At 37.5% G+C, this 15,833-nt stretch overlaps 1 protein-coding gene across 5 annotated transcripts in view; it reads right to left on the bottom strand.

Annotated features, from left to right (window-relative positions):
• The window catches only part of CHN1 (chimerin 1), a 159,322-nt gene that overhangs the window by 27,882 nt on the left and 115,607 nt on the right, over nucleotides 1–15,833 (bottom strand). For all 5 annotated transcript variants that reach the window (XM_054043793.1, XM_054043794.1, XM_054043796.1 and 2 more), the window contains one exon: nucleotides 9,694–9,771. In XM_054043793.1, the coding sequence (XP_053899768.1) occupies nucleotides 9,694–9,771 (78 nt within the window). The remainder of the gene's footprint in view (nucleotides 1–9,693; nucleotides 9,772–15,833) is intronic.

Genomic DNA, 15,833 nt, shown 5'->3' with positions numbered 1-15,833 from the left:
AAAGTACAACAGACTATCTCTGTCAGATCAAACAGGAAAACAAGTTTCAGAGTTGAGTGTCCTCCATTTGTATTTAAATGTTTAACTCTAGGCACTTTTATTCTGAGTTCTCCACAGTATAAATGGGGTACATTAGATCGACAAAACTGTGATGGGACATGGAAAGATAACTTGTCTCTGAGGTTTGCAGAATTCTTAATTCTTTTAATGAAAGCCATTTTTCTATACATAGGAAAAAAACTGCTGCACTCCAGTGACTTATAATCATATCTATTTTTGTACTGTATTTAATTAGTTTAATTAGAGCATTAGGTAGTGCTTATATGTCCAAGGTCAGACATTTAAAGAGTCCCAATAAATAATTTCACTGAGGGCTCTGATGACAGCATATACCACAAGCATGACATCCTCAAGCAGATCTCACTTGCAGTGATATTTGAGGCCTTGGTAAAATAGGTCAGTGACATACCAGCCATAAGAGTTAGCTATCTATATCTTTCTGGGGTCCATCTTTCTGCATATTATCTTTTGCCTTTTGAAATTATTAGGCTGCTCTTAGGATAGCTTGACTGAAATATGAGAAACAAGAATGATCCAGCATATACATAAAATTCATAATCACTAATGGAATAAAACAGGTAGACTTATGTTATACTCAAAATTAAACAAATTAAGAATCTCTAGCTTTCTTATTTTACCTAGCAAAATCTTCTAGAAGTTATTCTAATGAACATTTAGAAAAAACAAGAGAGTTTATGAAGGAATGCAATAAAAATGCTTCAGAAATGTGATGTGATAGAAAAAGATTAATTTGGAGAGCTTCATCAAAGCCAGCAATGAGAAGTACGGATGGTTGGATGTGACAAGTGAGGTACGTATAGTTTACCACTGAAGCATACAAACCATAGTGCTAATGACTGTGCCTTGAGACAAAAAAAGTCTTTACAATTTATAAACTAAAGCCAGTATCCACTATGCCAGTTCCTGAGGGCATCAGCTTTTTCTTCATCTGTGTCAGATGACACCCATACTTTTTATATTGCAATGTAGCTTATTGTATGTACATCTCATTTAGGTGTCAGTCAGAATAACAGTTCCTGACAAATCCATACATTTAGCAAATATGTCATGCATTAATTTAAAAAATAACATAGAACAACACTGCAAGGGTACCTCCTGGGGTTCATAAGCTAAGTGGCCTGAGGCCTGGCCAGTGGTTGGAGGGGAGACCTCCAAAGGAAGAGTGTTGCAGGAAATAGAGTTCCTAATAATTTGTAGTCTGATGCCATTTATGTGTAGACTAAGGGCTTGTCTACACAGGGCTTTAGTTTGCATCTGCAAATTATAGTCCACACTAGTGTATTGTGCACTAACTGGCCTGCGAGGACCCTGCTGACATGCACTAAAAGTTCCCTAGTGTGAAATAATGCAAGTAAGTCCTACTACATTAACATGCACTAGGGAACTTTTAGTATGTGCCAGAAGGGACCCCACAACCAGTTTGTGTGCGACATGCTAGTGCAGGCTAAAATTTACACCCCTGTGGTGCAGACTAAAGCTCTGAATAGGCAAACCCTAGGCGTTATTAGCTCGGAGGACCTAGCTGAATTCCAATGTCAGCAACTAAATTCTGCCTGTTTAAATTTCCCATGTAGTTAATATTGGATACAATATTCTTCTATTTTTTTTATATGTAAATGTATTCTATGGCATTTTAAAGTATGTCAGCTTGAATGATTAAATCAACCTGTAGTATGCTCACTGCCACAATGGATTTTACCAAGCACTGGAATAAACGTGCCACTCTAGCAGCCATAATTTCTATAAGAAAAGTACTCTATATCCATATCTGGTCTGACAATGAAGTCACACAGATGCAAAGGGTGAAGGAAATAGATGCCAACAAGAAATGAATCAACTCAAATATCAATTTGGCCAAAATTCCTAAATAATCTTTAAAATAATGCTTTGTTGTTATAAGCACAGAGAAGTTAAAAGGCCACCAAAGCCACACAGCGCATCAATGGAAGAACTGTGATTAATATACAGTATAGTTGCTTTTATTTGACGATATAATAGAAGTGAAGGCTATGGTATACTCTCTCTTAAAAGTGTGCTGACTGTACTTGTATCAACGATGGTGTCAACTTCCCAGAGCTAGTCTTGAATTGTGCCAACAACTTTGTTCAGCACTTCTTGAGAGGAAGGGACATTCTGCACGCAGTGCACCATCATTCAGAGAGTCGAGTATAAATAGGACCTTTATCAGGAAAGAGCTCATTGTCTTGAATGTTGAGCAGGCGAACATTCCTCCAGGTCCTCACTCATACCAAGCCAGGAGCACTGTCAAGTCTTTTTACTTCCTGCTTTGTGCTGATCATGTCAGCAGGAATGTGAACAACTGAGAATTATACTGAAGTAGTGTGCTATAGCAGGACCAATGCAGGAAGCAGAAGAAGAGAGAGAAAGTATAATTTTTTGCAAATTCAACAAAAATGATGAAATTTCTTTGAGCAGTGGAATAATGGATTTTTCTTTAAATTGATATTTAGAATCTGATTCAGATGCCCCATTTTAACAGAAGATCTACATCACTTGATACAGTGTCCATGTAAAATACAACAGTTAGAAACTGGAGTTGAAAACCAAATAGAGTTCTTAGATTTAAAGTATGGAGTAAAAGAAATGTAAAATATTCTTCTGAAAGGGCAGATGATAAAGGGACTTCACTTTGCTATGTGCTGCAGCTAATTTGGAGAAAAGCAACTGATAAGAAGCTATGACACACTATGTATGCTCCTTGAGGCAAATGCCTTGACTGCCTCATTACAGCCTTTCTAAACTTCACCATATAAGTGAGCTAGTCAGCTCCCAGGGCCATGGACGTGCAAGGGCATGAGACCTAGAAATAGAGATGTGTAAAGCTCCTTGTGTCTGTATACAGTAGTTTGATTAAAACAAGGGTTTGAAGAAAATGCTATTTTATTTTTTAAATATAGGAGGAAAGCTTGAAATTGAGGACTGTCATGTGAAAAGAAGTGGTAAACTAGTTTTGTGCTGCATAAAAACATTGCCTTGGAAAAGCTAGGGCAAATGTACCAGTAATTGAATATTTCTGTTGGAGAGAATGCACCAAAGCCTAAACCTTCATGGTATTAAGTTATCTTATGATCTATTATTAGTTTCAAAGCAGAGATACAGAATCTTTGAAAACTTCCTTGAAGCCTTGAGGAACTTTTAAAAAGTTTTCTTCTCTCTTTATGTGAAGAAGAGCTTTTTTTCACCTTTGAATGATGTTTAAAGTTCTAAATGTCTAAAAGAAACCTCAAATTTCTCAGGGTTCTCTTATCTCTGAGAATGTGTAAAGAGACAGGCTATGTTTTTTAAAAACTAGAGAAACACTCAGTTTATCAGAATGTTGATTTGCATGTAGTGACTCCTTTAAAGATATTTTGAAATAATTTAAGAAGCATAGATCCAGATCCACAGTTGTTGTAAATCAGTATAGGTCTATTTACTTCAATGGAACCAGGCCAAAAATACACCAACTCAGGATCTGGCCCATAGTTTCCAAACAATCAGATATGAAACCATATAGATTAGTATGAGAAGCTATGAAAAAATGCATTCAATGGACATTTGAAGGGTCTCCCAAATGGTTGGTTTTTTCTCTGTAACATACGCGCTGTACTTCATCTTTCAACTCCAATAAGTCTTAGACCAGGTCTACACTAGAAATTTTTGCCAGGATGATAATGTCAGGACAGCGATTCTTCACTACATTCTTATACCAACAGAAAGCCCGAGCGTGGATGCAGTTATACTGGCAAACAAGTGCTTTTGCTGGGGTAGCTTATTTTGTTCAGGGGACTGATATAAACTATACTTTTGCTGGTATAAGCTGTCTCTTCACTAGAGGGGGTCTGTTGGTATAGCTATATGATCAAACCCTTTCTAACACAGAACTGCCCTCACTTCAATCTCCACTTGGGTAACACTTTTAAGGCCATATTCTGCCTTCAGTGACACGGTGCAAGCCCTTTGCCTTCAGTGTAATGGAGAACAGTATTTTGCCCTTCAATGTTGAGTACTGTGTTATGATGACACAAATATCAGATACATGCTAGGGAACCACAAAAAGAGGGTTAATCAGCATCTCTGCTGACAAATTAAATGGAAAATTGTGTCTCAATGGAACAAAGTTTTGGTTTTAAAGAGATTAAGTTAGCATGTGCATCAGTAATTTACCATAGTAGTCTTGCAACCAGTAATACAAGCATGTTAAATTAACCAGTCATGCTCTGACAGACACTAAGTAGCATAGCAACAAAGACAACAGCATGGCAATTGCAAATGCTGCACAAAAAGTTAGATAAATGTTCTTCTGGAAACATATTTCCTTTTTATCCATCACAAAATAAGTAAGACGACATACTAGGGAAAAAACACAGGAAAATGTATATACTGTAACATACAATTCCAACCCTGCTTCGACAGACATTAACACCTCCTTGCTCAGTGAAGCAGTACAGGACTAATCTAGGTAGAAAAGTATTTTTGCACCTTGAAATATGGACATTTGTGAAATATCTGCAGAGTTCTTCTCCTAGCAGGATTCACATTCCACAAGAATCAAGATGCTGGTGGTATACTCACAAACAAGTCAAGGGAGATCAAAATTATCAGTTCCTTAAGGACTGTGAATCATACAATCCAGAGAAGGAAAAGACCTCCTAGATTATCTAGCCCAACTCCCTAACACTGTAAAATTGTTCCCTACAGTATATTTGCTAGTGTTTTGTCCAGTCTTGTTTTAAATATGCCTAGTGATGGGCCTTCCACTACATCCCCTTGGGAGATTATTCCACAGGCTTAATACATCTCCCTGACAGGAAGGTTTTCCTGACGTTCATCTTAAAAATTTGTTCTTTTCTTACTTTCCTCCCATACCTCCTGATTATATTCCCTTTTTATGACCCTAAATAATCTCTCCTTCCCCTGCCTTGGTGTTTATGTCCTTCAACAATTATTACAAATTATCATTCTTCCCCAACCTCAATGGGAACAGCATGTTCAGCCTCAGTAGCAGGGAGATGGCGGGGTAGGGCAGGGGGATACAAATATTACCATGACAAGATATGGGGTGGAGAAGAAAGAGAGGGAAAAGCTCTATATCACTGTAGCATTTTAGGAATGGGGGTGGCTCAACTGAGGAAAATGTGGAGGGATTCTCAGGGCTGTGGAATCAAACAGACATTCCCATGGAAAGAAGTTGCACATTCCCCCAAACTTAATACATTCAGTCTGAAAAGAATGTTTCACATTTCTTTATTGCGCATGCTCAGGGACCCAAGACAAGCCTCAAGTCCCTCATTCTGGGCATGGCTCTATAGATCACTTGTCTGATCTGGTCTTCAAAATTTGGTTTGGAATAAGTATGTGACTGTGAGATCATATTGTCCAGGAGCATAATCCAATTTCTACTGCCCCTGTCCCAATACTGGTTGGTAGTCTGATTCTGCAGCCAGTTCAAGTCCTTGGTCTTAATCTTAACATTATTTAATTGATAAGGTCTCAGCTACATTAGAAACTTCATCTCCAGCTACAAACTACCAAAACAATTGTGCTCTCCTGGGACAACACAGTTTACAGAAACTAGAAGAGAACACGTAACAGGTACAGACAAAGAATTAGCAGTTGAGGTATCCAATTGCAGCATGAACCTCAGGAAGAGATTAGACAAATCCAGTCTGAACACTTTAGGAAATGCTGCAAAACCTTCCTATTTGGCAAAGCTTTTCCACCATAACCAGATCATCATCTGCAGCTTCAACTATTCCTCTCTTCCCTGCTTCAAAAAACAAAGAAAAAACAAATACTCAGAACAGGCCTGTCTTTAGTCCCAAAAGGGAAGACACTCATTCTATGGTATTGGGTTGCAGCACAAAACTGATAAGCAGATTTCAGTAGTTGTTGAGTCATGTCCATAATGGGAAATAAATCTAAATATAGAGAGGCCTTGATATGGTTGATGGCAGGTTGCAATCATAAAGATGATTCAACAGATGGCCCTGGTTTGTTTTGACAATTGAAATATTATACAGTATGCTGGACTACACAAATGGGAAAAATGGACTGAAAGTAAAATACACCAAATACTCAATATGGCTAGATCTAGTTTAAGCCACATTTATCATCTCAGTTCACTCTCAAGTCTCACTATTTAATTCCTGTTAAATAAAATGTCATTTTAAGCAATTCCTTGTAATTGCTATGTTTGGAATTACTTATTTTGCTTTTAATAATAAAGTTTATGTAAAAAAACAGTAAAGCAGATGTGCTTATATTTTATCAATATAAACATATTTAACATTTACCTCTTACCCTGGAGGTTATATATTAAAAACTCACTCTGGCTTGCCATTTATAAGTTGTCATCCCTCTTTTTTACTTATGGAGATAAATTAAACAGAATTTGGCCACAATGAATTTGCATTTGAGACGTGTAAACATCACATCATAACTGCACAATCTAGAAAATATTATAGTATTTGCAAAATGGTGATCATTAACTGTACTAACATGGTCCTACTTACAGAGCTCAGAATCATCCACAGCAAATCAGGCTGCCCAATTAGGGCAGAAGATAGCTTTGGGATGATAACTGGACTTTCAGGTGGCTTAAACAACACCGTGCGTCCAAAAACAATTATGTCAACACAGAGTTGAACTCTAATATTTTAACCCCTTTTTCTAATTCCACATCAAACAAAATCGGAGTTAGCAGATTTATTGGTGACATCTCTGGATGATTTGAAGGGGACAGCTGTTGTGTTTGTGATATAGTCCCATCACCACTAGTATTCAACAAAAGGTTATTTCTGCTACTGCATTACAATATTTCTAAGTATTTTAAAGTTTGCTAGAGGCAGCAGCCAAGTATTCTGCCATTTTGCATGCTCCCAGTAGCCAGCAGAAGAATGCAATAAGCCTCCACACTGCTTTCCAAGACGATGGCCATGGTTGTAATAGCACATGCAACAAAAATAATTCTCCATTTCCTCTCCCCCAACTGTGCTAGTGAGGCACTTACCTCAAGTGCTTGGTGAGACAGTCTAATTAATAAAATAAATTAATAACACCTCAGATATGTCTACCTGCCTTTTACCCCAAAGGAATCAAAAGCATATTACTGAATGTACATACAGAACGCTATGCAGCAGTTCAAACAGGAAGTAAAGAAGCCTCCCATTTTCAAGTGCAAGATGCAGAAGGAATCTAGGGAAAAAATAGGACATTCCCAGGTTGAAAGTCTTCCAGGACACCTCTATCCTTGCAAAAAGTGATGGGACAAGGTAGAGCATCAGCCTTGAAAGGGTTAAGAGATCCCTGCCTATCACATGGCTGGCAAGGAAGAGGAAGCTGAAGTGTGTATCCTCTCTTCCCCTGGTTGGTGGATGCAAAGCAAAAGGCCTGTGGGGACTACGTCCAGTTTGGTCCATCAAGTTGCTTTATTTTGTGTTCAAACAATAAATCGTGCCCTGAGGCAAGGACCTTCACAATGACTTGGACAGGGTGTTTGCTTCCTTTCCTGAGCTTGTAAAACAGCCCACCACCCTGCTAGTGACCTGAGATATCTAGTTAGGTGATTTAAAATGATTATATCTATACTTTGACAATCTGACTGTCATACTGAGCAACAATGCAGGGAGCCACATAATCTACTACTTGCTGTTGGTTTCAGATCTATGGCACCATAAATTTGGAGGGTTTATAATTTAAAAAAAAAAGAAACAAAAATAAGGATTTTTAAAGCCACTGTAAATGGAGGTGACGGCCAGACTTTAAGCCTATCATTCAGGACAACATCCCTTTAACAGGTAAATTTACCACTGGCACACAAGCTTCTGTTCTTGTGAAGAATTAGCAGATTTAAAAACATTTATTTAACAAAAGGTATCTGTTTACACTGACTTCATTGTAATGGCTTGGTGGAAGAACTGGCGTACTTTTAATAGGTGTATTTTTCTAACAGGAATACATTTAAGGGAAGAGCAGTACAACAGTGATAATAATAATCTTCACAGTGGAAAGTTTGTGCAGTATTTACTACTTAAGATCAGGCACTATGTTTAAGCAGCTAGCATAACAAATTAAAATTTACAAGGACAGTGCTATAGAACATCTATTTCAGAAAAGAAGTAGACTAACAAGAATCAGACCATCAGAGTATTTCCAGAACAGAAATATATGCTATTTCATACAGCAGCTAAGAAAGAAAGCGGTATACAAAATTAAACATAAAAAGTATTTTATATATACGGGTATTCATGGGAAATCAGTATCTATTAGCGCCTATTATTATCCTCAAAATCTAAGGCAAAGGTCTCAGTTGCAAGGCAACATTTTAAATCACCTGTTCAGCCCAGGTTCTTGCAAAAATATACTGTGGATTTAATTGACAGCCAGCAGGATTATTCTGTGCCAAATGTTCATATTAAATGCTAACTTTCTATTTTTATATAATTTTGTATACATTTTTCAAAATTATACTTATTGGAGGAGTCCTGTTCAGTAAAACATTGTGATCATAAAGGTTTCCAATTTTAGTGATGGTATGAACTTGAGAGCTAGAAGCCATATTAAAAAAAAAAAAAAAAAAAAATCAAATGAGGAGTGTCGACTGCTGGAAATGTAAGTAAAAGTAAAATATCAGATGGAAATTGAAACAGAAAATAAGTGAATGTCATCAGATTTCTTGCCAAAATATTCAAGATTCCCCCCACACCTTAACATTTTAAAAAATCTGTAGGGGAAAAAAACCAACAGCAAAAAAAAAAAATCCATGTTCTAGGCACTCAGTGTAAAGTTGATATAATCACTCAGTTCACTTATTCAGTTTTGCATATACAGACTGCCTATTATGTGATGAATTTCGTTGCAAAAAGCTGAATTTCCAAGACTTTACATGATAGTTACAACAATCATATACACAGAATACATGTATTGTCATGCGTATCTCTTAATGGATAAAAGAGGAATATATTTATAAAAACACATTAGAACAATAATTAGAAGCTACATAAAAGTAAAAGCACATTATATTAAAATGAAGAGTAGGTGCTAGTGTCAGCAGCTTCAATAGTCCCCTGGTAAGCCATACTCCTTTCATCAGAGTCAATTCATTAACACAGGAGAAAAGCCAGAAACTAAGGGAAATGCAGACCATCTGCTCAATCCAGATGCAACAGAACATGCTTCTTATATCCAATGCTATGTACCAGCAACAAACAGAGATAAGATCTGTTTAATCCTCTAATCAAAGATTGAACAAACGTCTTTTGACATCTGTTTCACAAATAAAAATTAAACTAAAATAATTATAATTAAAAGATAACTTTCTCACTGCATCTCACTGTTAACTTTTCTTTCTTTATATATAGAAACAATTTTAATTAACATAGATACCCCAGGTACACAACAATTAAATGTATTTAAGCATTCCACAATTTTTTTGCTACTAATTTATGTTTTTAAATGTCTAATTGCTTTAACTAGCAAGAATATTTTAGCTGAAGTGTTTAAGTTTTTAAAAAGCCACATTGCATGTATTTACTTGCAGTCTTGAAGCTATTCTAGAACTAAAAAACATTTTCTGTAGTTATAAGTTGAAAAAAGTAGGATAATTCTTACCTTGAAATTGTGAACCTTTTCATATTTTGGAATATGTTCATTTTCTTTCAGAGTTGCTCTTCTGACAAGTGATGTCAACTGTGAATAAGCAAAGAGTTTAAGAGGTTGCCAAATTGTCACAGATGACTTCTGAGAACCCAGTTTCATTCCCAAGGCTGCTATCAATAAATCTTGTTGACGGCTCTCTTGTTTTGAGTTGTGAACTGCAGATCTTTTAGCTTTTTGCCCTGACCAAGACTCTTTGGATGGCATTTTAGAATTGACAGGAAATAAAAATAAAAAGCTGTATTGATCTGTGCTCTCTGTAGATCAATCTGAATTCAAAAGACAGAAACAAACATTTCAGAAACCTAAACTGATCTGGAGAAAGACACGTTCGTAGTGATGATAATGATGCACTTCTTGACGTAACTAGGCAGATTCTTCTTGCTTCTGTTTTTAAAGGGCTCTAATATGAGCTTGAAAAATGTAAAGGTCTAGATACCAATAAAATTGGAGTTAGTATTAATGTAAGAAAGCTCAGCGTCTCTTCATCCATTTAAAAAAACATATTATTTAGTTAAATAATGCATTTCTAAAAGCTCTCATTCCTACTCAATATTCTGATGCCCATTTTGAATGAAAGATGCTCACATACTGCATATAATCAGTTTCTAGCAACAGACACTCTGCTAACCTCAGTCTAGCAAGAAGGGGGTGGCAGGGTGGGCTTTAGCAGTGAGGGATGGATTAGACTGGTCAGATTACAAAGGCAGATAGCCAATGAAAAAACAGCAATAGTATTTAAGTACTGTATTCCTTAACTCACTCACTCTCCCTCCTCCCGTGTAAGACGTACTTGCTGGCTCAAGGAAAAATATCAGCAGGAAGATAATGAGCAATGAATGAGTCATGCATCATTACAAAATGGCATCTTTTTGCCATTTAAAAGCTGAGGAGACGGTAATACATTTTCATGCTTAAAAATACTGTGAAAAGATAACCCAGGAGAGACTAAAGAAACAGCTCTATTTTTTGCTAACTACGAAGTGATGCTGGCAACTGGAACCAAACTGTATTAATGCTGAGCATAGCAGTCAGTGCAGATTGTTTTTAATTTATAATGACACTATTCTTGTGTTTGTTGTGTGGAAGTAGAGCAAGGCCCGACTGCTCTCTGACAGTGAAATGTGTTTTAAAACTGTGTGTAATAAATTAATTCTACTGAACGGAAGTGTCAGCTTTTTCTTCTCTCCACTGGAGATCTCAGCACTTAAAATGTACCACCAAGATCTCACCTGTTTAAACCACCTTTTCCACCCAAAGATCTGGGACTAGATTCGCTGTTGCCCTGCACATTGCGTAATTGGGCACATCAGCACAAAATGAGTGCAAAGTGGGTGTAAAATGCTACCAGGTCAGAAGGGTAGCATTTCACACCCATTTAGCACTGGTGTAAACAATTACAGAACGCTCAGGGCACTGGAGGAGCTGGCTGCTACGGTTGTGGCCCTGCATGCACAGACTTGACCAACTAGCCAGGGTGCAATCCCCATTTACTCTTCCTCCTCCATCTAACTCCAACACCACAAGCACTCCCCCCTTCTGCAGTAGGGGAGAGAGATGACCAGTTTTTATACCCCACCAGTCTATGTGTGATGCCTAAGACACACAGGGATGTGAAGGCTGAAGGGCAGAAGCTGCGTGGAGCCAATTGATGTGAGCTTTGAGAATCAAGGTGCTTGAGCAGGATTTTCTGATTTTCCTTCTTGGCCAATATCTCTTGTCGGGTTTGCAAAATATCCTAAACCAGCCTGGATTTGAGGTTCAGATGCAATACAGATGCTTTGCCCAATGCTACTGCTAGGATATTGCTTCTGAATAGCCATGAGCCAGCATGTTGGCTACAGGCTGCAGTTGAAATGCAGTGGTGGTTCCTAGACTGGCCACATAAGCAGTTCAATTCAACTCGGACAGGGGATTGGTTAGCCAGACTCTGAATACCACTGCCCAAATTTCTTGTTGGGGATCTGTTCCTGCCCTCACTCTATTGAAAAATAACTGTCCAACTGCTGCCAGGATCTATCGGTTTTAACCACTCCTCTCCGCAGCGGTATCTGGCCTTAGTTTTGACATACCTAATATGAATCGGTGTCCATTTATTGTGCTCTCTTATCTCTGTCCTGGTTTGTTGAGCCACACACAGTGGAATGGATGTGGTGGGGAGGGGACGGTCCCAAGCAGGTAGCAGTGGTTGGGAAAGGCTACCATAGCACAGATGTGGAAGCAAGTGGGGAAGGAGATGCTCACATAGATGAGGTGGAAACTGGATGGGCTATTCAACTCACACACTTCTTCAGGGTGCTGAAATTCTAGGGCTTATCCCAGCCACAAATTTCTGGCTAAGATGACACATCAGAATTTCACCCCTAATCTACCAGACCTGGCAGCATTCACTATTAAATAATGTACAGGTAAATCCACAACAATGGAATACATCTGTTCCAAAGGGCTCCCAGTGACAGCCAGCTCAGCAAAGGAGAGATTGGTCCTGGGAACCAAAGATCTGTCTCAGATGACATTGTGGAATACTAATGCCAGTAGGCCAGCCAACTAGCCCCCAACTTCCTCTTCACTTCACTCACCCCTTTAAAAAAAATAAAATCACAGACACTGCTCTGAAGATGCACTGAACTAGCAAGAAAATAATATATTTTCCAGTTCCATTACTAGAAGAAATAAGCCAGCCATTCTTTAATGGTAAATTTGCACTCAGACAATTATCAGAACATACCACTGTTAGTTCTTATAACACTATAAATACATTATATTACTTAAGAAGTAATATAAATCATTCTGATTTTTCCTTTTCATCCTCTGGCAAAGTTTGACATACTTTTTTCTTAGTTGTCAATTTCCTTTTTTCTATTTCTAAAAGACTGATTTATTTTCAATTACACTTTAGAATCACATTAGTAGAAAATGATTTCTGGGTCCTAGAAAATTAAATCTAGAGAACACCAATAAAAAGGTAAACAAAACCACCTAACAGGGAAAGGTCACCCTCTCACTGCTGTAATTATGAAAAAGGTTTGTAATCTAAAAAGTAGCTTTAAGATAAAGTAGTGTTAGAATTAAAATGAATTGTTAGAAAAAAATCTACCTACAACTGGTTATTAGTCTTGCATAAAGTAGCTTCACATTGTTTATTACAAGGTTATTTTCTGATGATTACACACACACACACACACACACACACATATATATATACACACTCTATATAGATACAAATACTGCACATACCTTATACTTGTATTTTTATATTACTAGCTAGGGGGGGAGGGATAGCTCAGTGGTTTGAGCATTGGCCTGCTAAACCCAGGGTTGTGAGTTCAATCCTTGAGGAGGCCACTTGGGGATCTGGGGCAAAATCAGTACTTGGTCCTGCTAGTGAAGGCAGGGGGCTGGACTCGATGACCTTTCAAGGTCCCTTCCAGTTCTAGGAGATGGGATATGGTGTAATCCAATCAAACCAATCTAACCATGTTAAACAAAGTTGCATAATCAGGCATTAAAAAATTAGGAAAAATAGTATGTGATCATGCAATTAAAGACTCCTACGTAAACACATAAGAGGCCAAAATTAAGATTGCACAGGAAACCTTCATTCTGGCAGTTCCTAACGAGTACTTGGCTTTGCAACCTTAATGTTCTTTTATTGCAGTTTTTTTGTATGTTATTTCCTACTGTTAAAAAAAATGAAAAAACAAAAATTCCATTATGCGACGCCATATTGACCCTCAGCTTGGGTCATTAGCAGGATTCAGACCTATAGACCTCTACCATTCGAGCTAAAAGACTGAGTAACTATTAGTAGGCTGTTATCCTCTATGTTGACCAGCCACTAGAGTGACTAGATGAGATACACTCTTTGCAGTGGGTTTCACAGGTATTTGCTGTATGGAAATGTGGTTTAGTGGTTACAGATCCTACTGCTCCTGTGCCCTTAGCCTGTTTGTCCCCTCGGCTCCTAGCCACCCCACTCCAGCTTCTGCCCGGTCTTCCCTTCTGTTCCTACCCTACCCCCTACCCCTTGGCCTCCTGCCTCCCTCTCTTCCTTTCTGCCCCTCCACCCATTGGCCCTTGCCTTCCCTCTCCTCTCATCCACCCCATAGCTCCTGCACCCCTCTCCCACCTCCCACAGCTCCTGCCACACTCCCCTCTGCTCCTACCCTACATCCCATCCTCTGGTTCTTGGCTCCCTCCACCACAATGGCCCCTTCTTTGCTCCTGCAACCATGACCTCTTATCACAGTGCATCTCTTACCAACATACAAGCATCTATAACCACTACCTAATAAAAGGGACTGCTGTGATCTTTTTTCTTTTATTTGTGAAGTCCTTTGTACTGTTGCAATATTTGCTACTCTAGTTTTTCTTGTGACCTGGTTTTTCTAAATAAGATTTAATTGGGATATATACACTTATTTTTGCTAGTCTCAGAACCAGTGAGATCTTATTTTACTATGTATCATCTACAGAAATGTTTTGTATGGTGTTCCATGGCTTACAATGCACTCTAATGTGTCACTTTCGAGCAGCTAGCAACAGTCATGTTATAAAGCTTAACTCAGGCACCACATAATAAAATAGGTATCATACACAATATTTTTCTAAAATGGTAAGCCAACACATTCAGTATGTGTCAAATATTATAATAAAATAAAACTACTCAATGGGAAATTATGATAATAGACCATTCCAGATGCATAGATAAGCTCTCTAAAATCAGAAAATGCCAAAGTCAAGCTCGTGTGGGCAACCTTTCCTCTCGCTTCTTGTGCATGTTCATTATAATAGAGTGTTCAGTATTAGGACCACCTGGGTCCTCTTTCAAATACAATATCATACTATTTTTTTCAACCTTAGATACACATATGTAATATCTTGCAGTTTTTGTCACTCATAGGCATTTTTACTCTTGTAATGATTCAATATACTTTTCTTGATTTAGACTTTGTATATAATAAATTCTCTGTACTCTAAGGAATGTATTTTAATAATAGTCAGAAGCTATATTATATACATTTTCTTTACAATCAGCAGCACAGCCTCCCTTACACATGTCAGGGAATGAGCTTTTAAAAGAAACCCTATTTGCTATGCACTTAGCCACCTTCTAGTTTTCTCACTAAATAGCTAAGTTAGACATGCACATATGTGCAGAAAATCTTTCCTTGCCTGCACACTTTATGAGTGTATTTTATGGATCAGTACACAATTTTCAAAGGGTAATAAATCGGTTAAATTGCTAAACCAAGCCCCAATTTTTTCCAGTACAATACTAGGCATTTCTCCTTACTGAAGGCTATCTCCATTCCAAATCTCATTTTCCCAGGCATTTCAGCTATCGGCTTGTTCCAAAAAGGTCACACAGTTTCGACTGTTTGGAATTTGTGACGAGTTTTTTTTTCCAGCGTCCTTGAACGTAATTTTTTTTTTTTAAACTCAGGATTTCCAGACACAATTTACCTACAGACAGAGATGATGCATAGAAAATTTCAGCCTGGAAGGCAAAATATTTAGAAACTTATGAGCAACTAAAAACAGGAGATTAGAATGGAAAGCATCATGCAATCTCAACTACTAAGATTGTGGTTGCCGTTTGTCCTGCTATAATATCACATCTAAACACAGCTCCAACACAGAATTTTGCTTTATAAAAATAAACACAGTCCCAACCTCTCATATCAATATGTAACACATCTCTAAATACAATATATTTCTGCAGAAAGATATTTTCAAGAAAAATAAAATATTTTTACAGCTATACTGTGCAACTGCTGCAGCCATACTCTGAAGCTATTGAAATATATTTATTCTGTGTGTAACTTGGTTTGAGTTAAAAGCTACTCAGAGATGAATTTGCTTTTACAGCTGGCTGAAAAATGAAAACCTATTATTGAGACAAATTTTAGAATGCCTGGTATTGTCATTCTGAAATGATCAAAATGGATCCAATGCTAGTTTTTAAAAGATTTATTGTGATATTTGTTTTAAATTTTTTTTGTAAAACTTATCAAAAAAGTTATTGAAATGGTTAACATTTTTCATGTCAAAAATGTAGATAATCATTTACATTTTGATGTTTTCCATAAAAA

Source organism: Malaclemys terrapin, chromosome 11, assembly GCF_027887155.1.
Source record: "Malaclemys terrapin pileata isolate rMalTer1 chromosome 11, rMalTer1.hap1, whole genome shotgun sequence".
Lineage (NCBI taxonomy): Eukaryota > Metazoa > Chordata > Testudines > Emydidae > Malaclemys > Malaclemys terrapin.
Note: the sequence above shows the minus strand (reverse complement) of the source record. Positions and strands in the feature narration are given on the sequence as shown.